Below are 23,725 nucleotides of genomic sequence, written 5' to 3'. Positions count from 1 at the left end.
AGAGGATCCAATGCATTTGATCTATTTGTTTGTGGCATCTAGGAAAGTAAAATAGTTTTTAAAATGTCTTGCTAGGGCTATGATGTCAGTGGCTTTTCAGAGCAGCAAGCCAGTTTTCCACACGTGACAGATTGATTGACAACAGAAGAATGATTGCCTGAAATGATGGGGGAAAATAATAAGACAAAACTGAGGCTTAATACAGGAGATAAGGTGAGGCAGGGACGAGGAACTGTTCAACAGGGATGTAGAAGTTGCTTGATCTACAGGAACAGTGACCATATGTCCTTAATCATAAAGGACAGTCCTTCATTTCTTTTAGGTTTGTCTGTTTGTCTATTTTTGGGTTTTGCCCTTGAATTTTCATTTGTAAAGGAAAGTTATAAACCTAAACAGTTTTCTTATCCTTATGAAACACTTTCAGATTTGCCCCCTTTTAAAGTTTGTCCTTTATTTCTTCCATGAAAATATGGTACCTGTTATACAGTCATATGCCAAGGTTAAATCATGCAAAGTACTCAGACTGTAATTTGTATCTTTCCATTTGGGGGGAAACTTGAAAGGCACATTCAATTTGCTGTGCAGCTCCACAGATCTAGGCTGAATGAAGTTCACCTTTTAAAAGGTACGGGTTAAATTCATAGCAAATGTCTGACTTGAAAGGTGGCATAGGTTAGACAATTCTATTAGTGCACTGCTGGAATATTGCACTATTATTATTATTATTATTTTAAACTTTTATTTTTTTTTAATTTCAGGATTTTCTTTGCAACCTGTGATGCCACATGTAGAATCAACAGGAAACTTTTCCAACCATCGAAGGCAAACTTGTAGAAAAGGGCTGTCTTGCCCTGTGAGCAGCAGCCTTGGTTGACCAGGAAAATGAAAGAGAATGTGCTGTTTTATCTGATGGGTCTCTCTGTGGCCACAGTAATGGGATATTCTTCCAAGTTATCTTCCGCAGATTTGGATGCCACCCCTCGAATAACAATTGTCTATAACGGTAAAGGAAATCTCCGGTTTTCTGGAATTAATGTGACATGCTAATTTGGATGTATCTTGAATGCATGTGAAGAATAATGTGTAAGGTATGTGTGGGTGGTGTGTGTTTGTGGATATTTAAAATGCATGCCTCCTCCATGTTTTGTATAAGCAAATTTCTGGATTCTCTCTCTCATACATTTTGTGTGGCATTTTCAAGGCTAACACATTTAATTTTGCAGACACGTTGTAACAGCCTGTTTGGTGAGTAAAACAAGAAAGAAAAATGATTGCTTGCTATAAATTATGAAGTTCATGGAATTCAGTGTACTTGAATTATTGACCTCTATGTTCTTTTCATAGCCTGCTTTCTTGAAGTTGGGCAGGAGGATTGATAGTCTGGGGACCCTTTAGTTCAGATTATTCTACAGTGAACACATTGCAACGTGAAGCAAATCTTTCAGGGCAATCTCTGTAAACCGTGTCCCAGATATTTTTGTGGCAGACATTCTAATATCTTGAAATATGCAGTATGACTGTTTTGAAATCGTCAAAACTTTTGAAAGAATTGTTGGCAAAAATTTACTTCCTCCAGGATTCAAATTTGGCCTCCTCTAAAATGGCATATTGGTTTGTCAGTTTTGATTATAGGAAGTTAACCAGGGGTGGGATCCTACCGGTTTAACAACCAGTTCACTGTGTGTGTGTGCATTTAGAGAAGACTTACCTTCCGGATTACTACTTGGGAAGGAAAACAGCTGAGGCGTGGCAATCCACGCTGCCGCACGACGCTGAGAAGGTAAAGTTATGTAAAGCGCAGGGGCAGGCGGATGGGCCCACTTGCTTGTGTGAACCGGTTCGCTCCCAGTTGATCTTCGGAGCTACCGGTTTGCCTGAACCAGTCCGAACTGGTAGAATCCCACCCCTGAAGTTAACCAAGTTAACTCGTATCTCTATATACCAGGGGTGTCCAAACTTGGCAACTTTAAGACTTGTGGACTTCAACTCCCAGAATTCCCCAGCCAGCAGAGCTGGCTGGGGAATTCTTGGAGTTGAAGTCCACAAGTCTTAAAGTTGCCAAGTTTGGACACCCCTGCTATATACCAAACAGAGATCCAGATATAGAGTGAATGCAATAAATGAATTATTAAGCATTTATTCCATAGTTTCTTGAATTTTGCTGATAGGGTAGAGCTAATACAGCTATTTACAGGTATTTGCTTTGTTTATTATTTTAATGCTAAAGTGATGATAGTTGCATCCAATACTGCACTAGCTGTTTAGTTTCTGATTTTTGATTCCAATTATGGAGTCCTCACTTGATTTTTTGGCAGTAGAATTGTGATTTGCTGCTGTGGATTCTGGAACATTCACAATGCTGTGATACTGTAACTTAACTGATTTCTGAGATAATACCAAAGAGACATCATAGTTGGTTTTGTTAGGCTGGAAACAATGAGGGACTGTTGTACACTGATGATTTGCATGAGTTAGATAATCCATTAATATTAATGTGGAGAGAGTGCACTATGATGTGAATGAATCATATAATAACGGCAGTGTGCTGATTCCTTTCATCTGTTATAGTTAATGGTGCTGTAAACTAACTGTAGGAAATGCCAAAGTATTAAAAATATTAGTTTTATTACCTTCAGTGAAATATATTGTTCCATGTTGAAATAAGTAGTCATACTTTGGATAGGCGCCAACCTATATAGCCCAAAGCAGGTGATTTATTGTCAAGGACCTCATTTCTGCCCAATCAAAGAATACCCAATTGGGAAGCTCTTCCCTAAATAAACCATGGATTCTGGCTTGTTTAACCATTCATGGATTATCTTAGAGAGAGTTTGTGGCAAAAGAAAGGCTCCCTTTTGAGAGGCCCCAGTTCAGTTTGTTTCCCTTAGAATTGTTCCTTATTTTACTATGGAACAGAAAGGGAGAGGAAATCCTGCCTTAAGAGCTGTGTGAGAGCTGCCACTGATGATTACATGCCAGGTTGAAGCTGTCAGCACTGCTATCTTTCGCCTCAACATGCATGTCTGATTATATCAGCATCTTGGTGCAAATCCCCAGGCTCCACTTTCCTGGGAATCTGCATGTATTAGAAATGCATGATCAGAAGTTCCTTCATGACGGCAACGGAAAGGGGGAAGGATTCTATTTGGTTTGCATGAGCTACCTTGCCCACAGCTCTGTTTCACGTTGGCTGCCTCTGAGTAGTTACCTGGCTTAGAAGATTTAATTTGTCCATTCCAACCACAGAATTATTTAGTAATGCTAAAACTTTGAATAATCTCTGTCCTTTCCTGTTTAAGAGAACAAATAGCAAAATGAGACCAGTGAACAGTCCATAGATCAGGTCGCAGAAGCAAAAAGCAATGAGTCCGAAGGACAAGAGCACAGACTAAAACAGTAGCTACTCCAGAGGTCAGTAACCAAGCCAGGATACATGTTTAACAGCAGTATAAGCTACCAGCATTGTTCAAAAATGTTGTGAGTTCGATCACAAAGAAGACTAGGTTCAAGTACTGGAAAAATCACAAGTCCTGCAACACAGAATAAGTAACCTCAGAGCTTCATGGACCTGGAAATGAGTTCTACATCTGCTAGAACACTTTGGGGTAACTAGAGATAGATTAGAAAGAGCTTCCAAGAGTTTTAGGCAAGGTCCTAGCCTTAGAAAAAAAATTAACAGTTTTAAAACCAAGCAGCCAATCTCTCCCTTAAAAAATATTCAGAAAAAAATGGTGGGCATGGATTCATTTTGCATTATTGCCATATCCAACTAGAGCCCCAAAATGTTAAGTGCATGCTTCCACCACATGCAATTGCTTTCTTCCACCATTTCTGTTACAACATATACTGATATACTGGCTGGGTTTGCCAAGAGGCGTGATGGCACAATGGTTAGAATGCAATATGGCAGGCTAAATCTGTGTTCTCACTGCAAAGAGTTTGATTCTTACCGGCTCAGGATTGACTCAGCCGTCCATCCTTCTGAGGTGGGTAAAATGAGGACCCAGATTGTTGGAGGCAATATGCTGATTCTGTAACCCACTTAGAGAGGGCTGTACCAATTTTGGCACACTCTCTCTCCTGCTCTGCTTCCATTTCAGGGGTCTGTCCCAACGTTGTGCAGCTTCAATGGCTGCTTCTCTTGTAGCCGGAAAAAAGAGCTTCTCCTGGATCAATCAGGGGCTTTGCGATGCCCCTGAGATCAGCAGGATGTGCCTTTCTCTATCACCGTCTCTGCGGGATGGTTTAGGTCCAAAAAGGACCATCCAACAACAGAGATATCAACAGCAATCCTGGAGCTCCAAGATTGCATGTTGTGTTGTAGCAACCTCAGCTCCGCCTCCTATTGTATTATTCAGGCAATAAAATGAAGCCACAACCATTTGCTATAAGAACAAAAGATTCATGGATTTATGTTAATCTAGGTTGCATGTCATATGTGAACACAATCATAATTTCATCCAAGGTTTGCTTTGAAATGAAGACTGTGCCCCCCAAAGGTTTCATTCATTGCCATCAAGGCTATCCAGTCAGACCAGCCAGAAGGAGTGTGCAGGATCTAGGACTTGCTTTGTGGGAGCCCTTCCTTGGAGCCAAAATATCATGCAGTTCTCTGTCTACAACCTTCAGTCCTGAACTGCCTGCATTCTCAAAGGTTCAGAAGATCTGCTACTATGGGTAAAGCATCGCAGAGGGTGGGCCAGGCACAACCGCATTTGCAGTTCCTGGGCTTTATGGCCCTTTGAACTTCGTCTCATTATAGTTAATTTCTTCAAGGAATGTATGACACCAGTGAAAACGATACTATCATTTGATGCTGGTTTTGCTGAGGCTGCTGAATGCAGGATTTTCAGTATGGGTAATTAATTGCAATTGTTTTTGTCTGTACATTCAACTTCCAAGATGGAACTGGCATGCAGACTTACATTATCAATTAGAGGTACCAGGGAAGCATTTTTCATTCTAGCATTAAAGAAACAGCAAGTGGGGAACAATGAATTTGCTAAGAAGATAGGAAAAATGTGGGCTTTTTGAATTTTTTTTGACATATGTTAAAGATAGTGAAAAAGGTTGTGAAAATGGAAGCATTGGAGGTGAGGAAATCATCCATGGGAAAGGGATGAGGAAAAATGCAAACCCCAAACATTTCCTGCCTCTCTGGTCACTGATCTTTTATTCCTCAGTTTTCAACAGTTATCTGAATCCTTTCATGTATTCCTCTGTTTTTGTGAGGTCTGTATGGTTAATGAATAACAATGGATGGAATACAGTAGTGTTTTAGTCTTTGAACTTTCTCTGGGCCTTGAATGTTTTGTCAGAAGCTTCAATATTAAAAGCAAAGAGAAATATACGAAGAAATAGAAAAGGCCAGGGCCAAACATACCTTTGATTTAATTTAACTTACATTTACATTTAGCTGAAGCTTGTTTAATTAAATACAATGAATATGTATAATTATACTAAATAAGTACAGAATAGTATTTACTTTTTGTCACATTAAAAATTCCAATCCGAAGAGACATTCTAACTATGGAAAGCCCCTGGCACTACAATTAAGACTTTTGCGTAAAATCCTATCTCTCTATGTCTTTGGATGTGATTGGTTTTACAGTGTTAAGCAAGAAATGTGATTTAGTAGTAAATTCTAGTTCTAGCCTGCAGATTATTTTTTTATCATGCTATCATATAAGTACTGTATATCAGATCATATTCAGCAGATTTCAGTGAATTTTGGAAGATAAAGCAGAATTGTGGAGATAAAGGAATGGTAAATTTGATGTGTGTGTGTGTGTGTGTGTGTGTGTGTAAGTTGTTCTTTAAAAAATTGTGCCCACCATCTTGAAAAAGAAAATGAAAGCTCCTCTTAATAGAATAACAATAGAATAACAGAATTGGAAGGGATTTTGAAGGTCTTCTAGTCCAATCCCTTGCTCAGGCAGGAAACCCAACACCACTTCAGACAAATGGTAACCCAACTTCTTCTTTAAAACCTCCAATATTGGAGCATCCACAACTTCTGGAAGCAAGTAGTTCCACTGAAATCTGCACAACTTAGATCCAGTCTTCCCTTCGTAGGAAAAAACATTGAGAAAATGTTAAAAGGGTTATCTATGGAAGTTAGAACTGGATTATATGGATCCCTTTGAGTCCAGTGCCTGGCCTTGAATAGGAGATTGAAATTTTTCGAATGATATATTCGAGCTGCATAGAAAGAGTGTATCCCTTCATGTTTTACAATACTACTGAGTGAGATTGAGTGCTTTTAACCATGGAATCCTTCCGTACTCCCTCTGAGAGTTGGTGAAACTATTCCTTTTCATGATAGGCTACTTATGATTATGACTCCGCTGTCTCTAGTAGTTATGTTTTATTACACTTATAATTTCAGGTTTTTTTATGTTTACAACATATTTTTATTTTATGAGCCGTATAGAGTCTTTCACTATAGCACTCAAGTACTGTAAAATAAATGTTACAGCTTATGCGGTTATACACCTCTGAAATGGTTTTGAAACCTAGTTCCACAGTGACAACATAAAAAAATACTGTATATGACAAAGGCCAAGTGGTCTGCTGCTGAAACAAGAGGATAACTGAAGATTGAGAAAAGTAGTGATCATTGGCCAGTTTTGCTAGTGGAATATTAGATTTTCTAATGGTGTTTTAGTCAGAAGTGAATTGCTCTCTAAGGAGCTGCTCTGAATAAATAACAGACTATTTCCTAAAACAGCATCTCATTCATCTATAATTGCTATACTGAATAGGGCAGAAGTTCTGTCCCTTTTCTTCCTCTGAATTGTTGCTGCTCTTAACCTTCTCAGTGGATATTGCTCATAAGGAAATAGCGGTTCATATTCGTGATCTTTGACAGTTCATATTTGACGGTTCATATTCGTGATCTTTTTGCATCAAGGTATTCCACTAGAGTCAGAAGTTACTGCGAATATATCAGTTGGCTTGGGATTCAACGGAAAGTTTGGCATAATCTCCATGCAATAATCCTGTCCATATTAAGCTGTCAGGATCCAAATTATGTATTTCCAGATTGGTATGAAAGATGCTTCTGACTCACTGGTGTTCAACGTGTTTCAGTCATGTTGCAGTGGCATAGAATTCATTCTTGTAGAGGTAATGTTCCTCTAATATATGCATCTACATTGAAATTGGTTGTGCTCTTGACTATCAGCCATGCTATTTTCCCCCTAACATATTTACCTATGGCAATGTTTATCAGGTTTTGAACTTTTTTTGTGATAAATACAAGATGGTCATTCTTTGTAGTACTACCAGTACTTTGTAGTACTACAGAGAAAGCAAAAGAATTAGGCAAGATGAAAGATGAGGAAGTGCAAAGCAACTGCCCAGATATAGGAATGCCTATTACAGGAGAGACCATGCAGGGACACAGTCTGAGTTCAAAATTGCAATAAGGCATTATAAATAGTAGTGATACTGATAAGAGCAATAGGAGTTGGGACCATGTTGTTTATGGGATCTAGCTCCTTGAAGCACCCATTGTTAACTCATGTGGATTGCTGCTGCTTCTCGCTCTGCTAAAGTCATCTGGCATATTACTCCCCAGTCTTTTCCTTTATGTGGACCATTGCATCATAACTGGATGCTTCGGAGAAATTGTATCATTGCTCCTCAAGGTAACAAAGGCTTGTTGTAATAAGTTGCAGATTTTGAAACAGGTTTTGGAGGAGTTTTTTGGCATGGGTATCCATCAAGACAGAAGCAAATTATTGCAATATAGCATTTCATCAATATTGTGCACTCTCCAATAGTAGTCTTGGTGTCAGATTCAGAAGCACACTCAAACAGAAGGACTGTCTTCCAGTAGGGTTTATGATAAAAGAGTATTTTGGGTAGAATGATATAATCAGATTAATCGCTTTTAATGAAATACCCAAACTGGCAAAAAAAAAAAAAAAAAAAGCCAAAGAGAACCCAAAAAGTGCTGAAGTTGGAGTCCATTCATCTTAAAGTTGCTAAGGTTGAGAAACTGTTCTGGAGGCCAACAAGGGCCATATGATGAGGCTGTGGTTTTAGCCCAAGAGGTGCAGACCAAATTTGATGTCTTTTTGGAGTGAGTTTAAGAATAGGGATGGGAGCAATAAGCTTCCTGGAAACAAACCACTCCTGCCCTAGATCTGAAAAACAGACAAAAAGTGTGCTATTTTGTTGCTAAATTTTACCATGTTCTCGGAATTCTGGTGGCAGCTGTATAGAGTCCACATGTTGCCTATTTTAGGATTGGCGCATTGTTTATTCAGTTATGGTTTCATTCATAAACTCTGCTGCTGGGTTCATGCAACGCACTGAATTGCAAACCATAGTTCACTATAGATTTATTCTCACTTTAAGCCAGTAACAAGCAAAACACATTTTGGCTAAAAGTATTGTGTGCGTGGAGAATATATTATTAAATGTATTGTTGTGATTTACCACTGAATTTGCTTCATGCCATTCATTGCCCAAATATCAGAATTTCATTTGTAATATTGGTACTGCTCAGGAGCTATGTTGAGACCTCTGTTTAGTGTTTATTTTGAGAAGAAGGAAGTTTTGAAATGTCGTGTCCTTCGAAGTTTAATGTAGCTGACCCGAAAGAAGAGACTGAAATGATAGCAATAAAACATGTCAACATGTTTATAGCTGCTCTCGTTCAAGTATACAAGGCTAACATAAAATTCTTCCTGGCAAGCAGTTTGTGCTAGCAGATTCTCTTTTGGATGAAGTTTTTAAGATCTTGAACATCAAAAATAACCTGTTCTTCAGTTTCAGAGTCAGTTTCTTACCCTGGGGTTTTTTCATCCTACAACACTGAAATTCTTTTAAAGTGTGAAGAAATAAGACATTCACTCAGCTATAATCCTCTATAATAAATGACAATGGATGGCCTACGTCCAGGTCATTAAATTATGTTACCTGCCTTGATTTTGGAATGGCTGTTCATCCTGGAGTAATACTATTTCATTCAAAATGTGTGCTGAATATGTGCAGATAAGACTGCAGTGGGGAACATTGCATTGGGAGATGGCAGCTTTCTCCACTTTGTATACCTGCGTATTAGTTGGACTGAAACTGTTACAATCCCTCAGGCAATGTGGAAGCTGGGATTTATGGGGTTTTATTTCTCAGTTCTATATTTCAAACACCTTCACATAAAAAAAATAATTCCAACATTTTCTTAAGACCCAAATAAGCTTATTTTTGATGTTAAATCCAAATAGGAGGCATTCAACATGCAGAGACTACACTTATGAAATCTCTGTCAGATTGAAGCAGAGATAACGTGATGAGAAGATTGCAAGAAAATGTATGAAATAATAAGGTTAAAAACTATTTTGCAGCTTAGCTGGGTAAACAGCTGTTGATTCCTGTAATAATATCTTGATAACGGAGAATCCTAGGAAGGCCACTAAACGCACAGCAGCTGGGGATTTCTTAAGCTCACATTGGCTTGGCTAATTACCAAACGGATTTAGGATGGTCACAATCATTACTATACCGGAAGGAATTTGTTATGCAGGATAAATTAAAGAATCATTGTTCTCTCGAATATTAGGAAAATTCATTGACCCAGTGCAGCTCACAAATCTTGTCTTTGGGAAAACAATTCACATTGTTATCTTAGAGTGACTGAAATTAATAACACTTTTTTTCCCCTTTGTAGTCAAAGGCCCAGTTGGTGCTTCTTGAAACAGGAAAATAGTTGTTAACACAATATTGATTCCTGACATAGTGATTTGACTAATGGTACTTTCTCTGCATTCAGCCTATTCATATGATTAGTGAGCTGTTTTAAATCTCTTCAGTGTGGTTATTGGGATGTAAAAATTTGCATCCTTGCTGGCCATCAAGTAAGAAACAGCTCCTGAGCCTTTGGCTGTTGTTCATATTTTGGGGCAGCTGCATACTAGAATGTTCATTCAACATATTGGTAATGCCACAAAGCCGAAAGTCTATACAGCTGTGGTCATTCCTTCTTTCCTATATGGATCTGAGTCCTGGACTCTGTACAACCAGGGTCTGGCAAATGAAACAGCTGGAGAAATTTCACTTGTGCACTCTCCCACTCCATGCTCGGCATTCATTAGCAAGACCATGTCTCCAGCCTGGAGGTCTTGGGTTGCAGAGAGTCCACCAGCATTGAGTCCCTAATTATCAGAGCCAAGATGAGAAGGATGGGTGGATGACTGCCATATGTCTCACCAGTTGCTCTACAGTGTACTGCAGTCTGGGAACAGACTTTAAGGTCCACCACCCAAGCAGTACAAAGAACCACAATGTTGATCCGGCCCTCGAAGAAATCCAGTTTGGCACCCCTATCCTAGACTTTAAAAATGTATTATTGCTATTCATTTTTTAGAATTATCAATAAATGTAATCCAGGAGACTGCAAACTTTTGTTGTTATCTTCTTTTGGGTCATAGCCAGTTCCTGGTGACACTGTAGATAAAAATTATCCCAATTGCCCTGTCACTTGCCAGAGTATTTCTATAGCATCCAGATATTTTTTCCTCCTCATTTACCTACTTTATGGCTCGTTGGATTCTTCTCCTTCTGGTAATCTTGTCCAGCATTATTATCTTTCTCATAGATGCATCTTTTCCTGTGATACATCCAAAATATTACAGTGTTTATTCCATAATCCTTGTTGCCAGTGAGCACTTCATTTGAGTTCCTCTAGTATCAAACAGTTGGGTCTCCAAGTTGTCCAAGGAATCTGAAACAGCCTTCTCCAATGCTATAGCTAAAAGGAGTTGATTTTCCTCTTGCTCTTACATAAAATCCATCCTTTGCATGCATACACTATAAAAGGGAATAGCATTGAGTTGATCATTCTAACTTTTTTCTTGATTGAAATGCTGGAAGTGACTAGATGTAGAGCCAACTTTGTTGTTGAAATAATGTATTAGCCACTTACAACCCATTTTCTTTATAGAAGTCTTATCATATTGTGTTATTGTTTCTAGTACAAATTTTCCAAACATTTTCAGTGAAAGTTCCTATCCAATTTTCTACTAAAGTCATGGAAAGAACACCCCAAAAGTCTGTAATACTTGATTAATTATGGGACAATAACTTTGGCTAAAGATAATACAAATCCAGGAAATATTTCAACACTGCTAGTGTAGGTCTAGGACTCTAGGACAAATCCACAGGAAAGAAATAATCAATTAATCTAGATGAATTTCTTACGCTTTATTTTGGAATAGGCAGACTTGTTCTAGTTAAATTTACCCCTGATGATTGCTAGCTCAGTTTGGACTAATGTTGCCTGTATTCAGTTGAAGACTATAGTTTTTGTTTTAACTTCCATCTCTCAGCTTATATAAAGAAAGATTCAGCATGGTCTAACTTTCAATGACATTCGAATGAAGTAGGTTATGGATAAAACAAAAATGATACAGCAAGCCCTCGTTTCACTCAGGGGTATATCCTGCAGGGACATGCAGATGACTCATTTAATCCTTATTTATGCATCATCTATCATCAATTGCTAGTCTTCTCAAACTATTGCTGTTGTAATAGCAGAGGAGGGGAAAACCAACTATTGGTGCTCTTTGCTGATAGTGGAAACTTATTCTTATTAAATTCTTGTTAATTTTCTGGAGGTAGCCTCCATTTTGAATTTCAAATCCAAATGTGGTTCTTGTGGTTGCTCTTTGGGAAAGAAATCTTGGATAAAGATTTAATATATATAATATATTAATAGTATAATAAATTGGTTATAACTAACAAGAAATAGATATGAAATAAGTTTCAAGTCATAGTTAGGAATAAATTACTGGAACAATTATAATTGACCGATTGAAAACAATCCATATCTACAGAACATGGAAGAGGTGAAATAGTTGGAAGAAAGGAATACACTTGGGATTGACAATTGTCAAATCAACACAAGGCAGCAAAACGTTTGAGCTGAAGAATGCTTAGGTTTGTAGGTTTATTAAATAAGCTTTCCTGTAAGTCTGGCAAATAACATATAGCATTTGTGCTATGAACAGTTCTTACTATATTGTAATAAACTGACTTACTAAGTATGTATAACTGCTGATATGAATTGTTGTGAGAACCTGTTGTGTTATATGGTTAAAAAAGGAAATTGCAACAGAAGAATTGGTAAGGGAATTCATACACAATAGAAGTCGAATAAAGTAATTGTTTAACTTTTGGGGTTAAAATCTTTTTCTAGAAATCTACAAAGTCCCTTTGAAATAAGAATTAGACTTTAGCAAACTTAGAACACAACATCCTAAGGTTTAGTAATATAATGAAACTGTAAATTCCTTGCTATATATAAACATAAGAGCCGTGGTGGCACAGTGGTTAGAATGCAGTATTGCAGGCAAATTCTACTGACTGCCGATTGCCAGCAGTTCGGCAGTTCACGTCTCACCAGCTCAAGGTTGACTCGGCCTTCCATTTTTCCGAGGTCGGTACAATGAGGAACCAGATTGGGGGCAATATGCTGACTCTGTAAACCACTTAGAGAGAGCTGTATAGCTCTATGAAGCAATATATAAGTCTAAGTGCTATTAGCAATAATAATAAACAACTGATTCCCAAAACAACTTACAACTTTAAGATTGAAATATTTCCCTCTTGACCTGGAGACACTTGGCAGTTGTGCAAATAAAACTGTTCTCAATTTCTTTCAAACAAATGCTTGACTTGTAAGAACCTATTATTATAGCCTATTGCCCACATTCAGGCTGCTTAATTCTTTGTAGTGTTCTAGTTATCATGGGATGTTTATGGCATTACCTAATCCACGGGCATCAAACTCAGTTTCATTGAGGGCCACATCAGGGTTGTCTTTGACCTCAGGGGGCTGGGGTGGGCATGGCCAGCTCGACTTCACTCGTGTCGGGGGCATCTGTGGGGGTCCGAGCACTCTGCCAGCGAAAACAGGCTCCTGTGCTCCATTTTCGGCTGTGACGGCCTCTTGCAATACTTCTATCAGCAAAAAGAGCTCAGAGGATTATAGAAATAATGGAATCTGTGTACATTGAATATAGCAACCATGATCTCTGAGGAATCCTTTTCTTTTCCTTCAGAGTTCTCAGAAATATAGACTATGTGTCATTGCTATGTATCATTGTTCAGTAGTGCCTATTTCCTGCTATTAGTAATGGGTGAAAATGCAGCACAAATATTCAACACACCTGAAATAAAAGGAAAACAATACTCTTAATCCTTCTTAGAACAGAAAGGCAGATTTGCTCAATCAAAGTAGAGACCAGAACCAAGCCAGAGCTAGAAGGAACTTCTCCTGTGAAGAATAGCACTCTAATATGACTCAGGTGTCTTCTGGGTGATATATTTCTTCAGCCCAGCAGCGTTTATACTGACCAGGGTGACATAATCTCCTGACCTTCCCCAACATAAGGCTGTTCAGATGTCATGATGAAAGAGGCTAGAAAGAACAAATTGATGAACCTTTGAGTGCTCTGAGTTATGAAAAAGAAGTTAGATTTTCAACCAGTACAAAGGGAAAGGATACATACTAAAGGTGAGCAGAGTGAAAACTTCCACAGAGGGAAATTTTCTTTTCCATGCTGTGATTCAGAGCAAACTAAGTGACTGTAAAACCAGTCTGACAAGAGATTCCTCTGAACGTTAATCACCTCTACCTCACACTATACAAATATGAGGAAAGTCCTGGGAAAAGTTCGCCTGAACACTGTAAGTGTTGAACATAGTTCCATAGTGAAAAGCATTATGTGGAAATTATGTTTAACAGAAGAGGGAAAAAGAGAATTGATGGATTGTGATAAAAGGTGATAATAAACTCCTGCCCTATTGAATCAGATAGAGGAACTTTTAATCATTGGTTCTTTATTCATATGACACAATAAATTGTGAATTAGTCAAACACAATTTAGGCTAGGATGCTGTATGAACCTATCTTTGGTGATTAATTTGGAGATACTATATGACTTGCCAGTCACTAGATGATCATGAAAGGGCAACAAAGAAATAAAATTTTCAGTATCTAATAATTGTCTGGATTTTTGTAGCTCAGTTAGTAGCCACAGTTCGTATGATTCAACGAGTTATACTAAGATATTGTTATATCAGGTATGTCAGTGGTGTTTTTTTTTAAAAAAAACAAAGTTTAATCCTAGAGATATGTTTTAACTGTTCTTGTTAAAATGAAGATTCCATCAAAGATTCTCCCACTTTTTTGGCACCTGTCAGAGATTATTTTCTTAAGGGTAATTGAAGTGATGGCAGAAATTACTTTCATCACATTTATGAGGATAGATCTAAGGATCGCCAGAAATAAATCTGCCATGTATTAATAATTCTTGCCAAATGGAACACACACCCTTTGCTTCTGAACCTCCCCCCCCCCCCCAATAATAGCTGAAGCTGGTTCAAGACAAAAAACCCTGAAATCTACAGCAAAGTTTCTATCAAGATCAATCCAACTGATGAAAAATAAGCTTGCATGTTTTCAGGTCCCAAGATAAAAATCAGAAAGAAAGAAAGAAAGAAGAAAGAAAGAAAGAAAGAAAGAAAGAAAGAAAGAAAGAAAGAAAGAAAGAAAGAAAGAAAGAAAGAAAGAAAGAAAGAAAGAAGAAAGAAAGAAAAACCCAGAATAGGCAGTTGAGTAATCTCTGGGCTGTTGTGCTGCAGAGGGAATGTACTAGGTCAGAGGTCTTCAAACGTGGCAACTTTAAGACTTGTGGACTTCAACTCCAGTTGAAGTCCACAAATCTTAAAGTTGCCAAGTTTGGGGAGCTCTCTACTAGGTAGTTGTGGATAGTCAATGTTAATGGTACTCCTAGCATGTAGAGATAAAAAATAATGTGCCACCTCCAGAAATTCTGTTAAAACAGGAAAGCAATTACTCCTCACTGAAGTTTGGATTGGTGAGGAATTCTAATTTTAAAAAAAGCAGCCTTTCCCCATGGCTGAGTTGACATGTTCTCCATCTGCCCTCAAGTTGGCAGAAAAAAACTATCCTGCCATGAAATCTGCTCTCCTCGTGGCTGATCCTTAGTCTGCCTTTGCTGCCTGTGTTTTAATTCACCTGAATTCCTTCCAATATAGTAGCAGACGATAAATTAAGACTGTGTTTATTCACCATGAGGCTATTCATGGGGTGCTTTGAGAATAAGGGTGAGAAATACAATTTTAACACTGGTGCATTTGTGGATGACTTAAGCTTGTTTCTCATGAGTTTAGAATGAAGGGAAGGCAGAAAAAAGAGGTCACCATGGTTAAGTACAGGTAAGAAAAGGCCCTTGGTTTTTTTTTTTTTTTTGATAGGGTGAATTTGTGCCCCATTGCCCCATGATATTTTCTGAGGCAATTTGTAGATGCAAATTATTATATAAAGCAATGCATTTGCTATAACATTTTCTCAAGAAGGTAGTTCTGCTAGGTGAAGACCCCCACCTCTGCTCTCTTTTAGAGAAGAAAGCAACCTCTTTTCAATTCCTTTCATGTTGTGGGATTGTTCTCTAAAAAAAACTAACACTGCCAGCTGCATTGCATGCCCTGGGTGATTTATGAATCCCTTTGTTCTGGCTAACCGATACGCTAGAAGCTTTTAACTTGCCCCGTAGCCATGTTCCTCCTTCGCTGTAGGCAGAGGGCAGAGAGATACTGGCTTTTCATATGAGGTATACTTGCCTTTATATTGAGGAAACCATCCCGTTCCCCTGAGGCTCAAAAGAATGTGTGCCTATGCTGCTTTTTCAAAAGGCTGAGTGAAAAGATTAGCAGAATGACATTGACTCATGCCTGCTGCAGCTCAGTGCCATCCTTGGAAAAAAAAATACAAGAAAACAATCTATTCCTTCGGTTTCACTTGCTTGTGCGGAGAGTGTGCATGCTTAGGAACTGCACAGAGCTCTTCTTCAGATACTCATAAGATACGCATAAGAAAGATGGCGGTAAAATATTTCCTAAGAAAATGTTCATCAGTGTGTTGAATAGTTTGCTAGCAATAGGTTAAGAAATAGTTATTTTTGTGTGTGTTCTAAATCTAAACCATAGAAGAGGATAATTTCTGAATGGGATATATACAGTAAATACAGGCAGTGCGGGGTAAACTACCTTGTCTAGTGATGCTTAGAAGTTGCAACAGTGATGGAAAAGCAACTTAATTGACCAATCCTTGCCTTTGTTGCCTTTGCAGGTCTGTAAAGGGAAGAAAAGCTGAAATAAACTCATAAGCGCTGTCATGGACTAAGCTTGACTTAGTCACTGCTATGCTTATTGACCTATTTGCTAATCCCAATTGTGGTTGCTAAATGAGGACTACCTGCATGTGGAAGCAGACATACTAGTCACTCAGAAAATAGAGAAATATTTTTTCCCCATTTTCCTTTGTTATCCTTGCTATTATTAATGATAAAAAACCTTTTTTAATGGTGGTGGATATACAGGCATATAGCCCTGACTTCTCTTCTGCAAAACTGCCTTTTCTAATTGGGTACTATCAGTAAGGTTGATTAAGTTTTGGGGAAGCTTTACTAACAGTACAAATTTTTTTTAAAGATATTTCACTTTACATCAGATCACACAGTTGATAGAGGGAAGTTCAGAGCAGCGAGGCATTTATAGAGATACAAGTTGATTATCAACATTGCTTAATTGCTATCTATTTTTTCATTTTGCTGAAATGCCATCTGGGTTTAATTTTTGCATGAGACCTTATACAGCTAATGTCACCTGAGGCTAAGCCACTTGCTGTTTGTGAAAGGGAAATAAAATATGGTAATCAAACTGTGTATAATTTGTACTTGGGTTCTATACACTTTCACTGGAAGTTAATTCAGTTTAGATTGGTCAGCTTTTTTCCATGTCAGGGTTTTGTGTGCACTAGGATAGCTTATAAAAATATAAATAACTGCCTTTATCCCTTATGTCTGCAAAACTGTCTTACAAGAAAGTGTATAATTTCTCCTTTATACAAGTGGAAGAAAAGCTACTTTAGTCCGGGGCTAAAGTAGGATTTTATCCAGCTTCCAGCTGAACAATTTATTGTATATCAAGCCATATTTTTCATAGAGAGCAGCATCTTGGGGTTTTATTTGCAAGGGAGAATCCTTGTGGCCCTTTGCTGCATATTATCAGTTGCATATTACCAGCTGTATAAATGGACAAATACCTTGTAGTATCAGCCTTCCAGCAGACCAAGTAAATGCCAGGGGGATTATTGGAACCCATAATACTTCTTGGCTTTGCCCAAGGGTTAGAGCAGAGTATGGCTTACTTAGGAAGAAGGAGAGTAGCACCTCTTGCTGGTCTCTTATATATGAAAGTATTAAACTTGCAAAAAAGAGATAGGAAAGTACACATCTGTTGAAATATATATTTATGATACATAGGAACAAATACCAAATATATATTTTTTTGAATTATTAAAGCCGCTTTTTAGGCCACCTGGCTGCATCTGTATCTGAAATATACAAAAGCAAGCAAGCTGGCAGTGCATGCAGACATACTGTAGGTGAAGATAGCCAAGAGCACTTAAGAAGCCAATGGAAAAGCCTGGCAAAAAGCACCACTGCTTAAATATAAGGAAAAAAGATGCTAGGGGCATCCCCCTTCATACTAAAACACCCTCCTTTTGAAAGATTTCCACCACCCTAGTAGGAACCATCTCATTGACACCAGATAAAGGGGATGGCAGGTACTTACTGATATGCTCCCTGTGGCGGTCATTTTATGATTGGGAAGACTGCAGAAGCTGGCTTTTTTTCTTTTTTGAGAGGCTCAACAGGTTTTCAAAATTGCAAATGTGCCACCAGTTCTAAGAATGTTGGAAACCAGCCAATCCTCATTCTCAAGGTGCCGTGAAATTCTTGTTAATTCTTTTCAGCCATTGTAATAAGGTGACAAATGATAATACATCTACTGCAGATTTTTCTGACTTCGGAGGCTCCCTGGCTAGCTTTGCTGAAATAATCTCATGGGAAGTGTTCTCTTATATTGACCTTGTTCCAAAAATGTGCATATTTGGGTCAGGAGCATTGAAAGTGAGTCAATTGATCCAATCAACTAACCACAAGGGAGTTAAAAGTAGCCCTAAAATAGATTTGCTATTGCCCAGGATTAAATTCCTTCGAGTCAGCTGAGTTGGGAGAATGTCGAATCAAGTTAGTCATATTTTGTATACATAGTCTTCCAAGAAAAATTGTTGGAGAAAAGTAATAGTTGAAAAAACAAGAGTCTCCGTTACAGAACTCACTGCCAAGGCCTGGCACTATGTAACAACCTCTCAAGCACTGATTGAATGCAATATCCACTCTGCATCTACTGCTCCCTACCTGCTCAATAGGAAAGGGTCTAGTGATGTCATGAAACCTTTCTTTTTTTAAAAAAAAAGTTTTATTGGTTTTTTTTTTTAAATAAAAAGGAAAGGGGTGGTGGAATAAGTTACAAATTTTGGCAGTCACAATATGTAGGAGGTGTCCCCTCCCCCCGTGCTCATAGTTTTCATTTATACATAAATTAGTTTAATACTAAATAATAATGTTTTGTCAGCATACAAGTTCAAATAATAATTTCAATCAATTTATATCAAGCAGATTTTCTTACTCATTTTTGTGATCTGAATTTTCTTGGTATTGCCCCTTCTCCCCCCGCCAGCAGAGCTCCGGCCCCTCCCGTGTCCTGTAGATCTGGTGTAGAATCATCGGATTTATCTAGGAGTGCTTAATTTTTTTCCATAAAGGCCTGAGCCTCTGTGGTTGCGTTAATTCTAACTCTTGTATCCTCCCAGAATATTAACATGCCTTTAGGCATCAACCATCTGAACCACACCCCTTTCTGGTATAACTTCTTCACTAATTGCGAATAGTTTTTTCTTTTCTCTCTCACTTTCTTAGGGATCTGTTTCAGAATGGTTATTTCTCTATCTTGATATTTCAAAGCTTGCCCCCTTTGTGCACTCAGAATCTCATCTCTTGTAGTCTTTCTAAGAAATTTAATGTGTACCTCCCTTGGAACATTGTGTGTTTTAGCGTATGCTGAGTTTACTCTATAAACCAGATCCAAGTCCCACCCCATCTGTTGTTTTTCTTTTTGAATATATTCAGCCAAAAGGTTTGTCATGATGTCCCTTAAATCTTCGTCATCCGCCTCAACCACATTTTGAAACAGTCATGAAACCTTTCTAATATTCTCCTTCTCCAAGAAATCTTGGGACCCCAGGTCGTTCCTCAATAAAACATGGGGGTTCTGTTTGCCCATAATTATGGTTTTTGACCCAGTTTGATTCTGGGTTGTCAAAACTGCTGGCAGGAATATGTACTTGACTGGTTAGGTATGTTAAAAGAACAGCTCCTGTATCTTCCCTCTGAATTTAATTGAAGTAGGAAAAGCAGGTAAATAGATTTCTGGAAAAGTGATGGTTCAGTGGAAGATAGAACTTTGTAAGTGATGAGTGGATCAAGGAGCTGTGTGGTAAAGTGAGACAGGTGGCTTTCTTGCTGGTTTTGAGGAAGTTCACTTTCTGTCTCTACCAGTTTGGGAAGTGGGGGAGCTGCCCAGCTAAGCTCAACCCCACTTCACCCCACAGTTCCTCAATCAAGCTATTCAGCAGCTGCAGGGAATTGCTAGCAGCTGTCAGGTAGCTCTGCTCTCTTTCCCTGCCCCCCCCCCACCACCTTCCAGCTTAAGGCAAAGAATTGGGGCTGTCAGCATAGGTAATGAAAATGCAATACATTCTAAATGTATCCTGAAAGGATTGGTGGTTGCTATTGGTTTAAGTGGAAAACACTACTATCATGGCCATTTTAAAAAAAATGAACCGTGTTGCAGAACATTTGGTAATGGAATGATGAACCTGATGAACAGATTTAGTAAGCTTGGAAACCTTGAGAAGAATGTTATGAAATGAGTGAGAAAGCAGCCAGGAAAGGGTATCTAGCAGAAAGCCATCCAATGTGAATGTCATCTTTCTTCATGACATCTCAAGAGACCAATGAGGTTAATTGCTGGCCTTGAATCATGTTCTCTTTCACAATTAGAACTAACATTCTCTTGGGTGAAAGGAATGTTAGTGCTACAATTCTCTCTGCTGAGACTCATCCTGAAGCTCTGCATTGTTGTTCAGCAATGACATTTCAAAGGCAGGTATCTGCCATCTGTTACTGATCTGATCCCCCTTCGTTAGGGCTGCAGCACAACAAGGTCCCTCTCCCCCTCTCTCCCCCCCCCCTCTCTCTCTCCAGTGTTTGAGATTGTTTCAGAAAACGTATTTTCTCTAGGAAGGCAGGTGACATCATCAAAGTACAGAGATGTATTATATAGCAATTTGGTGCATTAAGACTGCCTTTTCTATTTATGTGTCATTTGCATTTGCCATAATAGTACATGCACATAAGCAGAATTGGTGTTATCATAAGCAATATGTCATTTGGGGCACTTTCTTAAATTAGTACCCTTCTCATATGTTAGACCAGTGTTTAGAATTTCTATACAAAATGATAAAAAGGCCATGTCAACTTGGAATTGTTAACATGTGATTGAATATATCTGAAAGTCATCGGACTGGAAAGAGTGCAGAATCTTAGAACATGATTTTCTATAAAGGCTGCATCTAGATGGTATAGGGCAGGGATGGTGAACCTTTTCAGCACCGAGTGCCCAAACCGGAACGCACATGCATGTGCATGCATGTGTGCACGCCAGAGTGCTGGAAACCTGAAGACCAGCTGGCCAGTGTACACATGCATGTTTTTTGGTCATTTTCCTGCACTCTGGCATCCGCGAAGACCAGCTGGCAATGGCACATATGCCCATAGAGAGGCCTCTGCGTACCACCGCTAGCACACGTACCATAGGTTCGCCATCATGGGTATAGGGTTTCCTGCCTGGGCAGGGAGTTGGACTAGAAGACCTCCACGGTACCTTCCAACTCTGTTGCCCTGTCCTGTTCTGTTTGATAGATTAGTGATGGGAAACTATGACCTTGCAGATGTTTCTGAACTCTAGCCACTACTATTGCTAGCACTGAATACTTTGGCTCAGCAGCCAAAGTATACTCAGCAGCTGCTGAGAGTTGTAAGATAATAGAATCTTGAAACCACAAATTCCTAATTTCTGAATTAGATGTATCTAGTTTTTATATATATGGGAAATTATTTCAAAGTGGTCTGAATTCCATGTTCTAGATATTAGAAAATTTCTATCAACACTGTATCATTAATACTGATGAACTAATATATGCCCTCCAATAACTAACTTCCAATATTTTGTGCAAGGTTATCTTGCTTGCCCAAATAATTGCTTATGTTCCTCATTACAGCATAAGTGTAAGAATTTCTCTATTGGTGGGAGATGGAAAAGCTCTCCCTTTCCAATAAATATTGTTTACATTTATGAAAGGTGATTATGGAATGAATTTTTGGAAATACTTGGAAAGCTCACAGATGGAAGCTAGTCTGGAGAATTATTTTTTTTACCCCCCCCTGATTTCAAACTAATTCCTAGACTGCCAGTGCTGGTATGAGCTGCTTTCTGACAAGAGCCTGAAAAGAAGGTTACGTTAGGGGATATAAATAGCACATTATGCAGGTAGCTGACTTCCAAAGGTCTTTGTGTCCCAATCAAGATGATTGTTTTCTTTCTCATTTCCCTCAAGGGATTTTTCCTTTTCTTTCTTAGAAGAGGAGGCCAAGATGATTGTTGAAAGGTATTACTGAATATAGCTTTACACATCTAGAATTGAACAAAATAGTTCAGTTATAAATCAAGCACAATTTGTGCCAGTAGTTCTCACATATGTTTTCAGTTCTTCTATAAAAGCAGATGGTATGCAGACACTTTAATGTTTTCTGTCAAAAAGAGGTGCTTTTGTTAAAAGCAATATAATATCACTAGAAGAAGTTAAATTATTTTGCTTTGCAAGTTAGAGATAAAATCCTTAGGGTTTTACCTAGGTATATTTTATATTGTTTAATGTTTTTTTCTGATGCTGTCCTAGGAAATGGAGATTTATTTTCTAAGGCAGTCATACATTGATTGTCTTCTACCTTTCATTCACTCACCCTGAAAGTTTCTGAAACTCACATTTCCAATTGAAAAACACAATCTTGATAAGAAGGAAGAAGCATCTCTTGATTAGTTTTAATTCATATTGTAGAGAACAACATTCTTAACCTAACATCCTGAAGATGCATAGAATGATAACCCCATCACTTCAGCCAGCACAGTAACATGCTGACTGAATATGTCATGGGAATTGTAAGCTCCACCTGAAAAGTTCCAAGTTTTGAAAGGCTACCATAAAACATAACCGTTTGAGGGTCTAAGCTAAAATTCAGTGGGCATGCTACCTACCTATGGCTGGAGACAATGGATTTATAGTCTAAGCCATCAGAAAGAGTTCAATTGGGAAAGCTGAAATGTAGGTCATGAGCATATGTGTGTATGCAGATAAATTCAGGAACTATGCTGGTATACTTCTGGTGTTATGTTCATATTGTGACTTTGGTAGGCATCAAGGTGGTTGACATCAAGGTCTACTCCTAATACCTTTTAAGATGAAGTTTCAAAATGACTTCAACTTAAGGGTGCTTATTTCTAAAATTATTTGTAGAACATATTCTAGAAAGTTGCTTAGTCCTTGTATCTTTTTTCTACCTATTGTCTGAGTGTTTTTTGTTCTAGAGCAGTTATCGCAAACCTTTTGGGCACCGAGTGCCCATACCGGAAGTGTGTGCATGTGCATGCCCTGGAGCACCAGAAACCCGAAACCAGCTGGCTGGCGCACACATGCCTGTTTTTGCCCAGTTTTTGGGCTCTTTTCAGACCGTTCTCAGACTGTTTTCTCAGCCATTTCCAGGCTGTTTTTGGGACCATTTTCAGTCCGTTTCAGCACTTCCAGAACTCTGGCACCCGCAAAGACCAGCTGGCCAGCATTCATTTGTGTGCTGGAAACCAGAAGAGCAGCTGGCGACTGTGTATGTGCCCACAGAGAGAGCTTTGCGTGGCACGCGTGCCGTAGGTTTGCCATCACGATTCTAGGATTTAACTTTACATATTAACTAAACGCCTGTTTCTCTCTCATTTTTACTTGTTCCTCTGAAACTTCACCTATTTTAAGAGTACATGCAGAAGAATACCAGGCTGTCTGGCACTCAGAACCTGATAATCTAAATCAAGTTCTTATTGGTACCTAATCTAAGTATTGTCCCTACATTAGTGCTGGGTCTTTGATTTCTATCTTATGGATTATTATTTTTGACTCTGAAGAAAGGAGAGAGGGGGATCTCAAGATGAATAGATTCTGCAGCATAGTAAACATTGATTTAGAATGCATAGTTTATCTTTAGAAGTCGGAAACACTTCATTGGATCAAGCGAAGCTGCTTCATAATAGCTGGCTTCACAATTTACACTAATTAGTAAACCATGGTTGAGTGATTTCACATGTGTGTGCTAAGCCATAAACCATAGTTTTGCATGCCATTATTAGGTGAATGCACAGAGCATATTAGAAAAAAAAAATAAAGCAGTATAGGTAGGGAAGGAAGAAATGTTAAAAGAATCAAAATCTACTTAAGATTGACATCATTCTACTAGGAAAAAAATGTTAATCTCTGTCTTGGGCAAAGGTTGCTATGGTTACATGGCACAATTGGTGGCAGAACAAAATCCACAGAACTGATTAAGATCAATTTGGGAAACTTAAGAATCAACTAAAAATATTGGGGGTTAAAATTTTAACTATTAAAATTAGATAA

General features: G+C 38.4%; 1 protein-coding gene across 7 annotated transcripts in view; it reads left to right on the top strand.

The window, feature by feature from the left end:
• SEMA4G (semaphorin 4G) overlaps nt 1–23,725 on the top strand; it is a 110,014-nt gene that overhangs the window by 55,552 nt on the left and 30,737 nt on the right. For 6 of the 7 annotated variants that reach the window (XM_081953876.1, XM_081953872.1, XM_081953877.1 and 3 more), the window contains exon 3: nt 759–1,003. In XM_081953876.1, coding sequence (XP_081810002.1) covers nt 883–1,003 — 121 coding nt within the window. In that variant the 5' untranslated portion in view covers nt 759–882. Of the gene's footprint in view, nt 1–75; nt 214–758; nt 1,004–23,725 lie in introns of all 7 variants that reach the window. The other variant, XM_081953874.1, reaches the window with a different exon arrangement.

The sequence above is a fragment of the Natrix helvetica genome, assembly GCF_964273705.1.
Source record: "Natrix helvetica genome assembly, chromosome: 5".
NCBI lineage: Eukaryota > Metazoa > Chordata > Lepidosauria > Squamata > Natricidae > Natrix > Natrix helvetica.
The sequence above is the reverse complement of the archived record's forward strand: the minus strand, read 5'-3'. Positions and strand labels throughout refer to the sequence as shown.